Source organism: Stomoxys calcitrans, chromosome 4, assembly GCF_963082655.1.
Source record: "Stomoxys calcitrans chromosome 4, idStoCalc2.1, whole genome shotgun sequence".
NCBI classification, from domain to species: Eukaryota; Metazoa; Arthropoda; class Insecta; order Diptera; family Muscidae; genus Stomoxys; species Stomoxys calcitrans.
In genome coordinates, this window is record NC_081555.1 from 42,373,210 (window position 1) to 42,391,792 (window position 18,583).

General features: G+C 39.1%; 1 protein-coding gene and 1 long non-coding RNA gene across 5 annotated transcripts in view; one reads left to right on the plus strand and one right to left on the minus strand.

The window, feature by feature from the left end:
• The window catches only part of LOC106081128 (protein sprint), an 840,648-nt gene that overhangs the window by 708,800 nt on the left and 113,265 nt on the right, over nt 1-18,583 (plus strand). For all 4 annotated transcript variants that reach the window (XM_013242875.2, XM_013242876.2, XM_013242878.2 and 1 more), the window contains one exon: nt 12,010-12,213. In XM_013242875.2, coding sequence (XP_013098329.2) covers nt 12,010-12,213 — 204 coding nt within the window. The remainder of the gene's footprint in view (nt 1-12,009; nt 12,214-18,583) is intronic.
• Nucleotides 12,105-18,583, minus strand: part of LOC131997353 (uncharacterized) — a 124,009-nt gene continuing 117,530 nt past the window's right edge. The window contains exon 3 of the long non-coding RNA XR_009398212.1: nt 12,105-12,192. This is a non-coding gene — a long non-coding RNA (uncharacterized LOC131997353). The remainder of the gene's footprint in view (nt 12,193-18,583) is intronic.

Genomic DNA, 18,583 nt, shown 5'->3' on the forward strand with positions numbered 1-18,583 from the left:
CCTACGTCCAATGCTATTGACCCATAATTAGCCGTTAATTCCGATTATGGCAAAAGAAAATGTCAAAATTATGACTAAGAACCTCAAAATATCGACTAATACAATGGTCCTTACATGGCTTCAGCCCTCCTGGCTGTGATTTTGGAAACTTTTCTACTTTTTTGATATAATTTGAACAGAATTTAAACAGCCGTTGAACACAATGCTTTATTTTCTCTTTTGACATTTCTCATTACTCCTTTTCCTTTCCTCCATTGCATTTCTCCATATCAAATGGGCGTTGAAACTTGCAATTTGGCATTTGTTAAAATCAAATTAAATTCCATTCACACCAAACATTAATTAAATCAAAATGTCAAAGCAAAGCACAATCGGCAAAAGGAAGCGTTTTCCTTTCAATTAAACACGCACTAAAAATCACTTTGACCCAACTTCATAGTGTCTTCAATGGCTCTCTGCAGAACGCCTCCCAAAAACAACGCCTTTCTGGGCTGCAACAACAGCAAGACAGCAATTTAATTTCCGCTCATTTCTTTGCACTTCATGAGGTAACTTCCATTGGTATGGCTGTGTTGTTGTTGTTGCTCTTTCTTTTGGGTGGAAACGCCCGTTTATTGTGTTTACTGTTGAAATTTTCATAGAAAATTGTCTAAGTAAAAAAGGGCGTTTCTTGCGTTTATTCATGAAACGCCCTGACGCTAAAAACTGAAATCTTATTCCAAGCTGACAAATACACTTAACATACTCACTCACTTGCAGAAGTGGGTAACGCTAGGATACATATGAGGTTAACAAGAAATGGTCCAGACAAAACAGACATTTCTTAGGCGATGTTGTGTTAGAATTTTCTTTCTCTACTCAAGTGCAGTAGTAAGTTGTCTATCTCTGGAAATGTAGGAAATTTTAAGCCTGCAGGACATTGCAATAGCAAATATAAAGATATACCCTCCATTGTACAACCATAGGCAAGCTAAATGTTCTGTAAAATATAATAGGCCTGCATCTGTGGTCCCCAATACAGCGACGGCAATTGAATCGCGTAAATCACAACTTTAGCGAACAGCATAAACAGGGCAAGAGGTATTTATGACTCAATTGAATCGTCGCATGTTCTGTTTTCCAATGCCATACTCATCTATTGAAGTGGGTTCAAGTGCTTTTACAACCGACACCGTCTGCTGAACGGTTGTTTTTTTTTTCTTTATGGGATTATTTCCTTTTCTACCCTTTTGCTTCGTTCCTCTGAACTCCCAATCGAGTCTCAGCACCATGCCTCCATTGATTTTTTTTGTTTCAAGAACTTTCACTTTCTGATTCTTGTATGTCGACGCTTCTTCTCCCCCATTATCCTTGAAAGTTGTGTTATTTATGCGACTGGCGGAATCCTTTTTGTTTTTATTTTCTCTTAAATATGGCTGAGAAGTGTTAAATGCTTTCCGAAAAGTAAAAGTTTTCGCTGAAAACTCTTCGAATTTATCGATATTTAAGTCATGCGTGTGAAAAATAAAATGGAATTTATTTTAAAAGTATTGGCAGATGGGGGATTTTCATGGGCATGCACAATTAGGAGGAAGTTTTATTCCCAACCTTTAAAGGAGGTGTCTTGTTAATGTCGATCGGGTGCTTAGAGACTGGATAAACCATATGCTTAGGAACAGGTGGATAAAATGTGGGTCCCATGACATAAATATAAGGGAGAAAGTGGCGCAGGGCCACTACTTTGGGTGACCACCATAATTAACCTATTGCGGATGCAGACTTAGGAGGGATTTAAATACGTCTGCTATGCAGATGATGTTATAATACTTCTTAGGGGTAGGGATCCGAACCAGCTATGTAGAAGGGCCAAAAGGGTCTTGAATATATCATATGACTGGGCTAGACCCAGAGATCTTAATTTTAACCCAGACAAGAATGAAATATGCCTGTTCACGAGGAAGACGAAAACGGGCCAATTTAACGCACCACGTTTCCTTTGAATAGGACGATTTCCATATCTGACAAGGTCAAATACTAGGATCTTGGATAGGAAACTGAATTGGAAGTGTCACATTCAGGAGCGTACTGAGAAGGCTCACAGATGTTGGGCACTATGTAGACGGGCCGTAGGCTCGAAACGGAGCCTGAATCCTAGGATAGTCCACTAACTCTACAGGAGCGTGATTAGATCAATACTTACTTACCCCTCAGTAGTTTGGGGTGGACTGCAATGGAGAAAAAGTGCAACATAAGGACCATACAACAACAGGTTCAGAGACCATGTTGTCTTGGCATAGGCGGAGCGATGAGGAGAAGGCTAGTGCCACGCCCACTTGGGCACTGGATACTATACTAGATATCCGACCCATTGACATAAAGATTAAGTGTGAGGTAGCCATCGCGGCTATGAGACTTAAGGCGATGGGAGAATGGATTGAGGATGGGAGCAGGTCATACCATCGCGGTACCAACCTGGAATGAAGGGAAGAGGTTTCCGATCGGATACCAGAGATGAACCTTGAAGACGAGTGCGAGGTACTACTGCCATCGGCACAGTCTTGGATTGACGAAACCCTAGTATTGCCATCTGGAAGATCATGTTACACGGATGGATCAAAGCTAGAGGACAGATTGGGCCTGGGGGTTTACATTGAGAACTCAGGGACTGAGATGTGTTTTAGACTGTCTAACCATAATACGGTCCTGCAGGCGGAGATTCGGGCGATCACGGAATGCGTGAAGTGAAGTGGTGCCAACGCTAGAAAGTAGAGTGTGGACATTTTTACCGACAGTAAAATTGCCATAAGGGCAATAATAACCAGGATGGTAAGGTCACGAACAGTCTTGCAGTGTAAGAAGGAGATTTACGCCTTCTCTGAGGATGGGAAAATCCGCATCGTTTGGGTGACGGGCCATGAAAAATGAAAGGGCAGGCGATTTGGCGGTGAAGGCCAGTGGTCTGCGGTCAATAAACTTGGTTAACCCGCAATCCGAGTTAAGGGAGTGGGCGACGAATGCGCATGCAACATTGTGGAACAGCGAAACGGTCGGTAGGACGGCGAGAATCCCATGGGAGAATCCAGATCGTGAGAAGACCATGAAGTCTCAGGGGCCGTGCGCGCTTTTTTCGTTCCTGTTCCAACTTTGTATACCTCCTCAGGACACTGTCTGCAGTCTCCATTGCGGGATGGCTGGCTTGGTTTTCCCAGAGTACTTGAAAGTGGGGAGCTCTTTTTCTTCTCCAGCATTTAAGCAGTGTTATGCTTTTTGGGAGATCTGATTCTCTTTCCAGCTTCCGTCGAAGTGCTTGTAATATCAGTTCTATCCCTTCCAGCATCCTGCACCTTCGCCCGATTGCGCTGCCCATACATACTCCTCTGTGCCCTTCGCCGTGCACCGGATCGCTTTCTTGGTCTGCTTGTGAGCTTAGTATAGCCATCGTTCACTTCTGCCTTCATCTCGCTGTATTCATCTCTCGATTCAGCTGCGATGACTGTTTCGTTGACACCGTCGCTGTCTGAATCCGAGTCGGAAACACCACCTTCACTTAAAGGCTGGGGACGAATTGTGCATCCGTCTGGTTTATCCATCTCTTCCTCATTAATTAGCCTGACAACTAGTTGTGTAAAAAGGAGGTCAGTATAGCTTTTGGTGCCATAACGGGCTACATAGGACTATGAGCTCACTTATGCGAAATCGGTACAGCAAAAGATATCATGTGAGGAAAATTATGAAACACAATACCAGACATGAACCAACTTAAGGGAGTGGTATTGAAAACAATTAAGGATTTTGTAAGTAGCACGGAATTCCTAACCTAAAATTTTCTTTTAAGAGGTTACTTTATTTTTTGTTGTTAGAGGGCACTACAAGCCGATTTCTGGCTTAGGTGTATGTCGATAGTGTCATGGGGCGAATTAATATCTGCACCCTCTTTTCAACCTAACCTAGTTTATTTGTTTGCGTATTCCTTATAGACACAAAAACGACTGAACCGATTTTCTTGAAATGTTCACAGTTGTTGCATAATTATTCCATAGTGGAAATAGGATACTACATTTTGTGATATCTGAAGGGGGGCGGACCCTCCCCCTTACCCAAATTTTCAGAAACGACAGATCTCGGAAATGGGTGGTGCGATTTAAGCTAAATTTTGTGTGCTCTCTTTTAGTAACCTATAACCAAAAATTTAAAATTTAGTATCCAAATTTTGGATGAGGTACCTAGGGGGAACGCCCCTCCCCAAAAACCTACCAAAATGTATTTAGACCAATTACAACAATATGGGACTCAAATGAAAGGTATTTTAGATTAAAAAACGTATCTGATATCCAATTGTCGGACCAAGTGTTTAGGGGGCCACCCAACCCAAAATACCCTTAAATCGGACAAATTTACCTACCATGGCAATATGGGACTCAAATGAAAGGTATTTGCGAGTAAAATTCGAATCTGATATCCAAATGTGGGGCCAAGTTTCTGGAGGTCCACCCCTTCCCCAAAACACCTCCAAACAGGACTGGTTTACTGACCATCGCAATATGGGGCTTAAATAAAAGGTATTTGAGTGTAAAATACGAATCTGATATCCAGATGTGGGACCAAGTGTTTGGGGGCCCCATACCCGAGAACATCCCCCAAAGGGGACAAATTTACGACCATAGCAATATGGGGCTCAAATGAAAGGTCTTTGGGAGTAAAGTAAGAATCTGATATCAAAATTCGGGAAAAGTGTCTATGGGGCCACCCCACCCCCATAACACCACCCAAATAGGAAGTATTTGCTGATCACTGCAATTTGAGACTCAAATAAAAGGTTTTTTAGAGTAGAAAACGAATCTGATACATATTTTCAAAGCCAAGTCACTGAGTGGCCGCACCCTATGGAAAAATGGGGCTCAAATGAAAGGTATTTGGGAGTAGACCATGAATCTGACATAAACATTCGGGACCAACTGTCTAGGGGACGTCCCACCATCATAACAACCCACAAATAGGAAGTATTTTTTCACCATGACAATTTGGGTCTTAAAGAGAGTGGAGTGGAGTAGTTTTTAGGGCCCATAGCTCTTAAATGAAAGGTATTTGAGATTACAAAACGAATTTGATATCCAATTTTTAGACAAATGGCAATGTGGGGTTCAAATAAATGATATTTGAGAGTATTTCCCGATGCTGATAATTTTTAGGGCTAATAACTTGTGGGTGTCAATTGACAGGTATTACTCCCCAATACTTGTCAATTGACACCGCGCAATATTTATACTCACTTTCGGGACCAATTTTCCGGACGTTTAACCCTTATTCATATGGGGTTCAAATAAAGGTATTTGGGAGTAGAATACGAATCTGATATCCAAATGTGTGACCATGTATTTGGGGCACCGTCCCTTCCTCAAAGAGTACAAATTTACCTACAATGGTAATATGTGGCTTAAATGAAAGGTATTTGAGATTGGAAAACTAATTTCATAACCAATTGTTGGGGCCAAGTGTTTGGGGACGCTGCATCCCATAAAATCTACTTAAACCAATGGCAATATGAGGTTTAAATAAACGGTATTTGAGAGTAGAGCACGATGCTGATATATTTTTCAGGGTTAAGTGTATGGGGAACCACCCCATCCCCCAAAATACCCCTAAATCTGACATTGCAGTATAGGGCTCAAATGAATGGTATTTGGGAGTAAGCACGAAATTGATACTCACTTTCGGGACCATGTTTTAAGGTTTCACACTACCCCCTTAAACCACCAACCACCACCCTGGGTGCCTTCCCACTCCCAAAATCCCCATGAGAATATCAGGCTCAAATAAAATCTTTTAAGAATGGAGCACATCAAACATTCAAACTTTCAATGACATTTAACCCTCCGAGGGAATTCGTAGTCCAATAAAGATCATACTTGGGATTCAGATAAAGGCACTTATATTGACAAACTGTTAGTCAAGCGATATGATAATTTTCGTAGCATGGTATTTCACTAAAAGCTCTTTAATTGTCGAAAATAAGTACACAAAGGATAATTTTGTTCCATATAAAGTAAAAGAAGGCGCAGCGTAGCGGGCCCGGTTCAGCTAGTTTATATATATTTCTGAGGTCCCAGAGCAATATTTCGATGGATTACAAGCGGCATGACTTTATTAATATTCCCCCCCATTCTATGGCGGTGGGTATAAAAACTTAACGATATATGCATGCGTATTTCATCACACACTCTTACAATGGCTTTGCTCAATTCGCCATTGACTTCATTCAAATGGAATTTTATGCAAAGATTTAATCCACTCGAGTGGCGCATTTGTCACACTTTCCTGTTGATAAGATTCACTTTCACACTTGCAACAATAACAACAAAAGAAAACACCTCTTTTCAACTCAACTGTTTTTTTCAAAATTTTCATTCGTTGCTTCGTTTTTTTATTGGTGAAAAACATCAAAAGATCATTTTACACTGTCTTTGTTGAAGGAGTGGGGCGGGGATGGCAATGGGTATGTGTGTTGTAAAAACACGGTTTAATAATGCAGCACACCCAAAATGCACAAAACTTCCTGTCAACCCCCTCGCGAAAGATAAAGTATTATGCCGCGCCCCCTTAATTTTCCCTTCCAATGAAAACACAAATACCCGGTTGTTGTCGCAAATGATGGAAAAATGTTTACACCGAAACGCGTGTCAATTGAAGCGTGCAAAATATTTATGATGAGTGCTTTTCTTTTTGCATATACACAACGCAAAAAAAGCGGCTAAAAACAACAACAAGTCAACAACATCATCACCCAATCCTCATACCATTTTGTGGCAAAAAAAAAAACACCAAAACGTATTCGCCCGCGACTGTGCGACTGTGACGGATGATGGTGATGATGATACCCTTGTATCATCTTTGGGGATTTTTTGCATAAAAATGTGACGATAAAAGACATTTTGGATGTCGGTAAATGCGATACTCTTGGAGCTGAACGCTATGCTGCTAGAAATTCGCACTTAAATTGTATTTTGGATGAATCGCAAAGGCAACAAAAGAATATCATTTTGCTTTTTGTCCATGCACCACCTTTTTCTATGTGGTTGTCTGTCTTGGTAACTTTTTGTTCGAACATACTTTTCTCATATCTATATTTTTATAAGGCATGGCAGCATCAGCCAAGCATATATTTGCATAATATTGTATTTTTGCCCGTGTTTACTGTGAAATATGAACTCAAATATAGCAACGACTTGCTGGTGGTTGCTGCCGTTGCTATACCAAGAGTATGCATTTCCGTTGGATGCCACACTGTCTGTTGGATGCAAATTGTAAAAAAAAAATCGCGCCATCTTAACATAATGAAGTTGCCCCGGTGACTGAGCTATGCCAGGGGAACACCTGAACATAGAGATTCTGCTAAATAGCTGATTCCATTAGCAACTATGTATAGCAAGAATAAAAGCTATTTGAAGCACTGTGTTTGCAAGTGGAGGAAAAGTGGGGATTTTTATACCCACCGCCATAGCATGGGGGTAGACTAATCTAGTCATTCCGTTTGTAACATCTCGAAATATTTGTCTAAGACCCTTCTAAGTCGATCGAGCCATGTCCGCCCGTCCATCTTGTCGAAATCACGATAGCGGTTGAACGCGTAAAGCTAACCGCTTGAAATTTTGCACAGATACTTACTATTGATGTATATTGTTGGGGATTGCAAATGTACTATATCGGTTCAGATTTAGATATAGCTCTCATATAAACCAATCGCCCGATTTGACTTCTTAAGCCACTATAAGCTACAATTTTTGTCCGATTTGGCTAAAATTTTGTCCATATATATATATTACCTGATAAAGCTCCCATATAAACCGATCTCCCGATTTGACATCTTTAGCCCCTGGAAGCTGCAATGTTTGTCCTATTTGGCTCAAATTTTGCAGATAGGGCTCTGTTATGACTTTTAACAACTAAGCTAAGTACGGTCCAAATCAGTCAATAACCTGATATAGCTCCCTTATAAACCTATCTCCCGATTTGACTTCTTGAGCTCTTACAAGCCGCAATTTTAGTCAGATTTTGTTGAAATTTTGCTCATAATGGTCTGTTATGACTTTCAACAACTGTGCCAAGTACGGTTCACATCGGTGTATAACATGATATAGCTGCCATTTAAACCGATCTCCCAATTTGACTTCTTGAGCCCTTACAAGCAGCCATTTTTGTCCGATTTAGCTGAAATTTTGCACATAATGGTCTGTTATGAATTCCAACAACTGTGCTGAGTACGGTCCACATCGGCCTATAACATGATATAGCTCCCATATAAACCGATCTCTCGATTGGACTTCTTGAGCTCTTACAAGCCGCAATTTTCATCCGATTTGACAGAAATTTTGCATGTGGTGTTCTGTTACGACTTCCAACAACTAAGCTAAATACTGTCCAAATCGGTCTATAACCTAATATAGCTCCCATAAAAACCGATCTGCCGATTTGAAATCTTTAGCCCCTGGATGCCGCGATTTTTGTCCGATTTAGCTAAAATTATGCACATTGAATTCTGTTATGACTTCCAACAACCGTGCCAAGTACGGTCCAAATAGGACTTTAACCTGGTATAGCTCCCATATAAACCGTTCTCTCGATTAACCTTGTTCGGTTCCTAGAAGCTTTAATTTATTCTGCTTTCACAGAAGTTTGGTGTGTAGAGTAAAATTATGCTCTTCAACTAAATTTTTTTTGTGTAAATTTTTTAGCAGATTTTACGTGGTGGTGGGTTCCCAAGATTCAGCCCGGCCGTACGTACCACGCTTTTACTTGTTCAATTTACTGTGCTGAAATCCGGTTTTTTTTTCAAGCTTAAAGTAAGGGCCTGCTTGTAGTTCGCATAATGCCAAGGTAATCGTGTTAACCTGTCTGTCATGGCATTTCTAGGTTTTTATTGTAAAATAATATCAGTTGTAACTTAAAACAAATGCCTTTCGCAGCACTTGCACTACCAAAATAACGAAAAAACAAAAAACAAAAATAAGCTTTTATGATTTTTAAACTCAAATTTATTGTGATTCATTTAGAATTGAATTATTTTTTTTTAAACAAGCGTGCTAAGTTCGACCGTGCCGAATCTTACATACCCTCCACCATGGATCGCATTTGTCGAGTTCTTTTTCCGGTCTCTCTTTTTAGGTAAACATATGATAAAAGAAAAGAATTGCTATGATATTGGAGCTATAATATCAAGTTATCGACCGACACGGCTCATAATTGAACTAAATGTTGGAGAACATAGTAGAAGTCGTTGTGTCAAATTTTAGCCAAGTCAAATAAAAATTGCCCACTAGGAGCTCAAGAACTCAAATAGGGAGATCGGTTAATATGGGAGCTATATCAGGCTATAGACCGATATAGACCATAATTGACACGTATATTGAAGGTCATGAGAGAAGTCGTTGTACAAAATTTTAGCCAAATCGAATAATAATTGCGACCTCTAGAGGCTCAAGAAGTCAAGACCCCAGAACGGTTTTAATGAAAGCTATATCAGGTTATGGACCAACTTAAACCATATTTGACTCAGCTATTGAAAATCATAACAAATCACCTCTTGCAAAATTTCACCCAAATCGAATAAGAATTGCGCCCTCTACAGTCTGAAGAAGTCAAGACCCCAAATCGGTTTATATGACAGCTATATCAGGTTATAAGTCGAGAGATCTGTCTATATGGCAGCTATATTCAAATCTGAACCGATCTGGTCCGATTGAAGAAGGGTGTCGAGGGGCTTAACACAAATCACTGTCCCAAATTTCAGTAAAATCGGATAATAAATGTGGCTTTTATTGGCCTAAGACCCTAAATCGGCGGATCGGTCTATATGGCAGCTATATCGAAATCTGGACCGATCTGGGCGAAATTGAAGAAGGGTGTCGATGGGCCTAACACAAATCACTGTCGCAAATTTCAGCAAAATAGCCAAAATCGACGCATCGGTCTATATGGCAGCTATATCCAAATCTGAAGAAGGGTGTGGAAGGGCCTAACACAACTTACTGTCCCAAATTTCAGCAAAATCGGATAACAAATGTGGCTTTTACAGGCCAAAGACCCTAAATCGGCGGATCGGTCTGTATGGCAGCTATATCTAAATCTGAACCGATCTGGTCCGATTGAAGAAGGGTGTGAGGGGCCTTACACAAATCACTGTCCCAAATTTCAGTAAAATCGGATAATAAATGTGGCTTTTATGGGCCTAAGACCATAAATCGGCGTATCAGTCTATATGGCAGCTATATCCAAATCTGAACCGATCTGGGCCAAATTGAAGAAGAGTGTCGAAGGGCCCAACGCAACTCATTGTTCCAAATTTCAGCAAAATCGGATATCAAATGTGGCTTTTACGGGCCAAAGACCTGAAATCGGCGGATCGGTCTATATGGGGCTATATCAAGATATAGCCCATCGATATAGCCCATCTTCGATCATAACCTGCTTATGGAAAAAAATTTTCAGCTCAATATCTCTATTTTTATAGACTGTACCGTGATTTCAACAGACAGACGGGCGGACATGTCTAGATCGTCTTAAATTTTTACGCTGATCAAGAATATATATACTCTGTAGGGTCGAAAATGGATATTTCGATTTGTTGTAAACGGAATGACAAAATGAATATACCCCCATCGTGCGGTGGTGGGTATAAAAATGGATAAATAGTACTGATAACGGGAGAAAATGTACTTCAGCACCGCAATTGGTGCCATTTGGTACTTTCTTTACATATGGAGCAAGAGGTCTCAAAATTTGGCATGTAAGTACAACTAGGGGAAATATGTGATGTAGGTAAAATTTAGAAATATATGGTGGATGACTAAATGTTGTTTTAAAAATTATAAATTTTGGTATCATTTAGTACTTTCATACCAGATGGAGCTAGAGGTCTGAAATTTGGCATGTAAGCAAAACTTAGAAATATACAATGGGTGACTTAATGATCTGAAATTGCAGAACTACTGTTCTAATAGCAACAAAATTAACTACTAATATTCAGCAGACAGTGTTTGCTATTTTCAGCAAACTTTTCTCTACTAGTATACAATTTAAAATGAATAATCTTTAATATAAAGGAAAATATTTTTCACCCAAGGGAATGTTCCCTTAAGAAGTTGGAAAATTGATCATCTTTAAATAAAGTTTGCTTATCTTTATTTCGAATCTTTAAAATTAGCACAAACAATTTTTCAGTGTATACTTAAATTGTTACCACCTAAAAACATCAGAAAATCCTTGATGTATTAACAACAAAATCTGCTGTACCATTTTCAGCAGAGTTTCTGCTGTAACGGCAAACATTTTTGCTGTTTTTACTAACAAATTTCTTTGAGTGTACAATTATTTTTAATAAGCAGTTTTGTATTGTTGAAAGATTTGATATAACATAAAAAAATTACTAAAAAATATAAATTTTCCCATTATTTTTATTGGCATTTAAATTTTACAAATCCATCCATTTTCAATAAGGGACATTTTGGTTAAAACATTCCAAAACAATAAAGTTAACCTCTGCCCGCAAGCTCACCCTAATCACCACCGCATGTCATTTTCATCAATTTGCACCACACGTTCAAGGCATGACTAACAGACTGGAAAAAGGATTTTTCAGTTGCTTTTACTGCACACTTTTGGCAACATCTGCCTGGACATATTCACAGATAATGAAACTTAACTTTCAGTGAAAGTTTTAAGCCCCAAATTAAAAAAGAAAAAAACTCAACAAAAGAATTCACAATTTCAGTCATGTTTGCCAAAAAGCCTTTCTAATGCTCCCCTTGAAACTGTTCAGAGTTTAAGGTGATTTGCGGGTATGAGAAATCATGTACTGAATAGATTTGTTTCTCATGTTAACATAAAAACCAATTGTTTAAGCCGATTTTGTTCTGCCAAACCAAACCAACGAGTTGGCTAATAATGAATTTAATGTTAAGAGAAAAAACTAAAGTAAAGGGAATAATGCCATGTTTCATGTTTGCCTTTTTTGTTTTTTTTCCTCTCTCTTTACAGTCCCGTACATCTCTTGTCTCCAGTTCAGATGGTGGCATTTTGGCCGAGGGTGAAACATCGAGTGAAACTTCCCGTGGTTCTGATGATTCGCCACCCTGTGACTTGGGTCTGGTGGAGCGTTTGCTGTTGACACATCCAATGTGGTTTTTGCCTGGCATACAGCGTTCTGGAGCCGTTCACTTTCTGCAAGGAAAAGAAGAGGGGGTAAGTAGGTTACCTAAAACAATGGCTGAGGGGGGGTTTATATTGTCCTATACCACCATATATGAGTGAGTACCTGTTTGGCCCCAGCTGAGCCAAATTAATTAGCCAAAAACTGTAAAAGACGGCAACTTTTTGCCGTTACAAAGGCAGCATTTTTTTTATTGGAAACAAATGAAAAGTAAAAAATTGTGCTCGAAAGGGAAAACAGCATGTACGAGCACATTCTGCTTAGTCCTTTGCTAATATATATCGCATGCTAGGAGTAGGAACTTTTCTCCAGCTACTGTTAATCGTTAATAATGAATTCTTTTGAAATTTTGACATCAGCACTAATGCCAAAGACATCAAAGGCTTAACTTTTCATGTCAGCTAATGAACATTTTGATGTTTCTAACAGGGAAGTTTAAAATTGGTAAAAATTGTGAACAAGTTTCTGTTAAAGTTTGATGGTTATAAAAGCTAAATGAACTATGATATAACCAGTAAGCAAGGGCAAAAGTCGGGCGGTGCCGACTGTTTAGTACCCTATAAGTACAATGTGGGAACTATATCCAATTCTGAACCAATTTTGATGGACCTCGGCGAGCAAATATGTACAAGCTGTAATAACAAGGGTTGACAAATGACAACATTATTGCAAATTACCCAAATTCTGACGAACATGGGAGCAATATCTAATTCTGAACCGATTTTGAGCGAACTTCTCTGATAATGTGGTAGTCGTCGAGGAAAGCGTTGTGCAAAATTTTGGCAAGATTGGCTTGCTTCGGGTTCGGCTTCGGGTGAAAATCTGGCGATATACATATATGACAGCTATATCTAAATCTAGGCCGATTTCTAAGAAATTCAACAGTAATATCGAGAGTCATAAGAAAATCCTTCACACCAAATTTCGAGAGAATCGGTTAACAAAAGACCATTTTATTGCAATATTACTGCCAATTGGACGAACATATATATGGGAGCTATATCTTTATCTTAACCGATTTCAAACAAACTTCTCATAAACTGTGACTGCCGTCGAGGAAAGCGTTGTACGAAGTTTTGGAAAGATTGGTCAATAAATGCTCTTGCAGTGGCTCTAGGAGTGAAAATCGGGCGACATATATATATGAGAGCTATAACTAAATCTGAACCGATTTCCATGAAATTCACCAGTAATGTCGAGAGTCATAAAAAATCTTTCTTGTCAAATTTCAAGAGAATCGGTTAACAAATGACCATTTTATTGCATTATTGCTGAAAATCGAATGAACATATATATGGGAGTTATATCCAAATCTGAACCGATTTTTTTCAATTTCAATAGGCTTCGTCTCTAGGCCGAAAAACATGCCTGTACCAAATTTTAAGACGATCGGATGAAAACTACGACCTGTACTTTGTGCACAAATGAATATGGACAGACCGATAGGCGGACAGACAGAAATCGAATCAGAAAGTGATTCTGTGTCGATCGGTATACTTATTAATGGGTCTTTCTCCCTTCCTTCTGGGTGTTACAAACAAATGCACTTAGTTATAATACCCTGTACCACAGTAGTGCTTAAATCTGTCGGCGTACAACTCGGGGTTCATACAAAAATGCGTTGTTGAAATATTGTCAACAAACGTGGATGATTTTGTGAACACGCGTTTTGGCTTTAAGCACTGACCGTTGTGAACATCATCCGTACGATGATGTTCACAACGTTTAAAGGCTTCTTTAAACATTGTCCGTGTATACCCGGCCGTGACGCAATGTGGTAAGGCGTTCAAAATCTTTTAAAAAAACTGTGCACTAGAGGTTGTCAGAAAGTGAACGGCTGTGGACGTTTTCTTCAACATAACTGTTGTTGGTTTATAAATACTTGTGGCTGATCTAATAACATCTGTGTATTGATTCACTTTTGCGAACGAATGTGGTCGCTTTGTTAACGCCGTGCCTGCTTTTTTTCTATGGGTACCACAGGAACAGAAGAAGGAAAATGAATTCTAGTTCCTACCGTTGTACCATCCAGATCGCCTTAAAAAGCCCAATAACTTGCGAATGTTCACATCCGCTAAATCAGCCAGATACTCAAATAAATGAGAACCTAAGGTGGAACTTCTTCTAACTGCTAGTGCGGGACACACACACAGAAGGTGTTCTATAGGTCTTCTTCCTCGATGTCCCTACAGCTTCTGCAAAAGTCGTTGCTGGCAACCTTCAGTCTGTCAGCATGTTTTCCGATTAAACAGTGACCTGTTATGACGGACACAATGACTGAGACGTCTGTTCAAGCCAATGACAGCGAAGCAATAGACCTCTTCAAGTCTAGATGAGGCCTGAGGTTGTTCTGGGTTTGAGAATACAATGTGATTTTTGTTGAGCTTCTGAAATCTTTGATATCTATGGAACCTATTGTAAAGACGAGTTAATTTCTGGTTGCTGGAATACTCACCTGAGATAGGATCTACCCCAAAATATTTGTTTTCATCAGTGACAGAGCTCCTTTAATTCTGTATGTTGTTATTATTTGATGAACGACAATCCCAAAACTTCTCCTATTGTACAATACCGGGTCCAAAGCATGGTTTGTTTGTGCATCACAACCAATCTGAAGACAACACCATCTGCTGCACAGAATTTAATACTGCTTTTAATGCCCCTAGACATTTTGGCGATCACTACCTTGAGGATAAGGGGGCTTTCTCTTTGGCCAAGCATTGGCTCTGAGATTTGTGTTGTCTTCGATACAAATCCCAATTACCAGGCAGTGTTTACCACACATTGTCTGAGCCTCTATATGTACTGTACTACTAAAGTATTGTATCACTATAGGTGGTAGAGACGATTGGATCTACTATATACCTGTTACTAGAAGGTCCATAGACTTCCTACACGGATTGTTCCGGCTGGATGTCCGAGTAGGCTGTATAACCTGAGGCGCTGAGACGGGGAATATCGATAAGATTATTCGATCACTCCAGAGATCAAGCGAGAATCCTTGCAATAAACACTGTGATGGAATGCACATATTAAAGAAGGTTGGCATACAAATCTGCTCCAACAGCCAACATCGGTTAATTGAAACGTATTTCTATTATCAGAACATCGCATAATTGAAACATCGGATAATTGTAACAAATTTCCTATATTTTGCAATTTTTAATCAAACGGATTCGACTCTACGCCCATTGAAAAAACCAAGCACGGCATTGACCAATTGACCACATTGGTTCATAAAAGTAAATCAATTCACAAATGTTATCTGATAAACGACAAATGTTCATAAATCAACAACAGTTTTTGTTAACGAAACGTCCACAGGCGTTCACATTCCGTCACCATATAGTGCACACGTTTTGTTTAAGATTACAAAAAGTTATTATGTGTTGCTGAGAATCGAACCTGTGTTTTATCCCATGATTGTGTGACTACAAACGCCTTACCATATTGCACCACAGCCCCTACGTACAAAGTTTTAAGAGCCATTTGAACATAAGGTTGGATTTCATGCACATTTTGTAGAGATGATGTTCGCAATGGTCGGTGCATGAAGTCAACAATGCGGGTTCTCAAAATCATCCCCGCATGTTGTTTATATATTCAACAACGCCTGTGTATAATCATGACAGCATTGGTGCATGAATTTGCAGCGCCTTTTTCTATCAGTGGAGGAGGCCACTGCAGATATAAGCATGTCCGCCTATGACGCTAAATGCCTAGGTGGGAATCCTTGCGAAAACATCAGACAAATTTTCAGCGGTGGGTATCCACCTCTTAATTCTGGCGACATTTGTGAGGTAGTATACCATTTGGTATGGCAGCCAAGTAAAAACTTCTCTAAGGAGGTCCCCTATCATTGAGCTTAAACTTGAATCGGACAGTTTAAGTTTGCCCCCATTCTTTAGTGCTATTTGCATTTTCTATCAATGTATCTGTCATATAAACCGATCTCCTTATTTATAGTCTTAGACCCACAAAAAGGCTCATTTATTACCCGATTTTGGCAGAATACACCAACTTACCAAATAAAGTCTTTAAGTTAATGAATGGTGCATTTTCACTAGATTTTCATAAATCCGAGTTGGTAATTATCCAACGTTCAGCCTGGTTCATTTTCCTTTTTCCTCACTGGGCCGAATTTTCCATTTCACTGTCATGTACGAAAACACCGCCTGCATATTATCATTGCCACAAAAACGGGCCGATACCATGTCTAATGAACTATGAGATATATGGTATGGCATTTCTAGTCTAAGATAACATTTGTATACCCTCCACCATAGAATGGGGGTAAACTAATTTCGTCATTCTGTTTGTAACACATCGAAATATGCGTCTGAGACCCCGTAAAGTATATATAATCTTGATTGTCATGTCATATTAAGTCGATCTAGACATGTCCGTCCGTCCGTCCGTCCGTCCGTCCGTCTGTCCGTCTTGAAATTTTGCACAAATACTTTTTATTAGTGCAGATCGGTTGGGATTGTAAATGGACCAAATAGCTCCATGTTTTGATATAGCTGCCATATAAACGGGATCTTGAGTGTTGACATCTTGAGCCTCTAGAGGGCGCAATTGTTGTCCGATTTGACTGATATTTTGCACGTGGTGTTTTGGTATCATTTCCAATAACTGTGGTAAGTCTGGTTCAAAACGGTCTATGTTTTGATATAGCTGGCATATAAACCGATCTTGAGTGTTGACTTCTTGAGCCTCTAGAGGGCGCAATTCTCATCCGATTTGACTGAAATTTTGCGCGTAGTGTTTTGGTATCACTTCCAACAACTGTACTAAGTATGATTCAAATCAGTTCATAATCTGGTGTAGCTGTCATATAAACCGATCTGGGATCTTGACTTCTTGAGCCTCTAGAGGGCGCAATTCTCATCCGTATTGACTTTGGTATCACTTCCAACAATTGTGCGCAATTCGATACATAACCTGATATAGCTGCCATATAAACCGATCTGGAATCTTGACATCTTCAGCTTTTAGAGGGCGCAATTCTTATCCGATTTGGCTGTAATTTTGCATGAGGTGTTTTGTTATGACTTTCAACAACTGAGCTTAGTATGGTTCAAATCGGTCCATTAGCTGATATAGCTGACATATAACCTGATCTGGGATCTTGACTTCTTGAGCATCTAGAGAGCGCAATTCTCATCCGATTTGGCAGAAAATTCGTACAACGGCTTCTCTCATGACCTTCAACATTCGTGTCTAATATGGTCTGAATCGATCTTTAGCTTGATACAGCTCCCATATAAACCGATCTCCCGATTTTGCATTTGAGCCCCTACAAGGCGCAATTCTTATTCGAATGAACTGAAATATTGCACAATGACTTCTACAATGTTCCGCATTCAATTCATTTATGGTCCGAATGGGACTATAACCTGATATAGCTCCAACAGCTTAACAGTTCATATTCAATATTCTTTGTTTGCCTAAAAAGAGATACCGGAAAAAGAACTTGACAAATGCGATCCATGGTGGAGGATATAAAAGATTCGGCCCGGCCGAACTTAGCACGCTGTTACTTGTTTTCAGTTTAGTCTAATGAACTAAGAGATACATGGCATGATATTTCTAGGCTACTTTACTGAAAAAAATATCTAAAATTTTTGTTTACACATTTTCTTTAATCCCTTTATTCAATTCACCATTTTCACCAGTATTTTCAAATGGTCGACAATTTCCTGATAAAGTGTGTAAATAATACATCACATGCGATTACAATTTGTCACTTTGGATAATGTTAATTCTTAATTATTTAAATTTATTTGTTGTGCTGTTTTTACAAAATTACATTTCGGACCAAAAAAAAAGGTTTATTTGTCATTGTTGTGGTCTGCCACAAATAGCATTTAATTACATTATTTAAAAATATTTTTGCTACAATTGAACATGAGAGGGGCAGGTGGGTGGATGTCGCTGTTATATCCACATTATGCAAGGCCCATCTGTTTCACATGTAACACATGAATGAATGAATTGTATGGCTTCAACGAGTCCATTATCAATTTAAATTCGAATTCACAATCGATTTCATTAAATATGCAGATGATACATGTGTAAATACAATTGCAGACAAATGCTCTTCATCTGCATTTAAATTGAAAAAAATGAGCAATTTGCAAAAAAAAAGTTTCAAAAAAACACAACGAAAAACATTTCATTTCGTAATTTAAACATGGCCATAATTTTCGTGGGATTCCATAAAATAATAATGAAATAAAAATTTAATTTGCCTACATATGTGTGGGGGATTATTTATTCTGTTTATTTATTGCATAAATCTATTAATGAATTAAATTTTTAATTTTTTCCTTTTTAAAAGGATGTTAGGTGTTGAATAAAAAATTAGTACTTTTAGACAGAGGACCAAAAACACGCTTA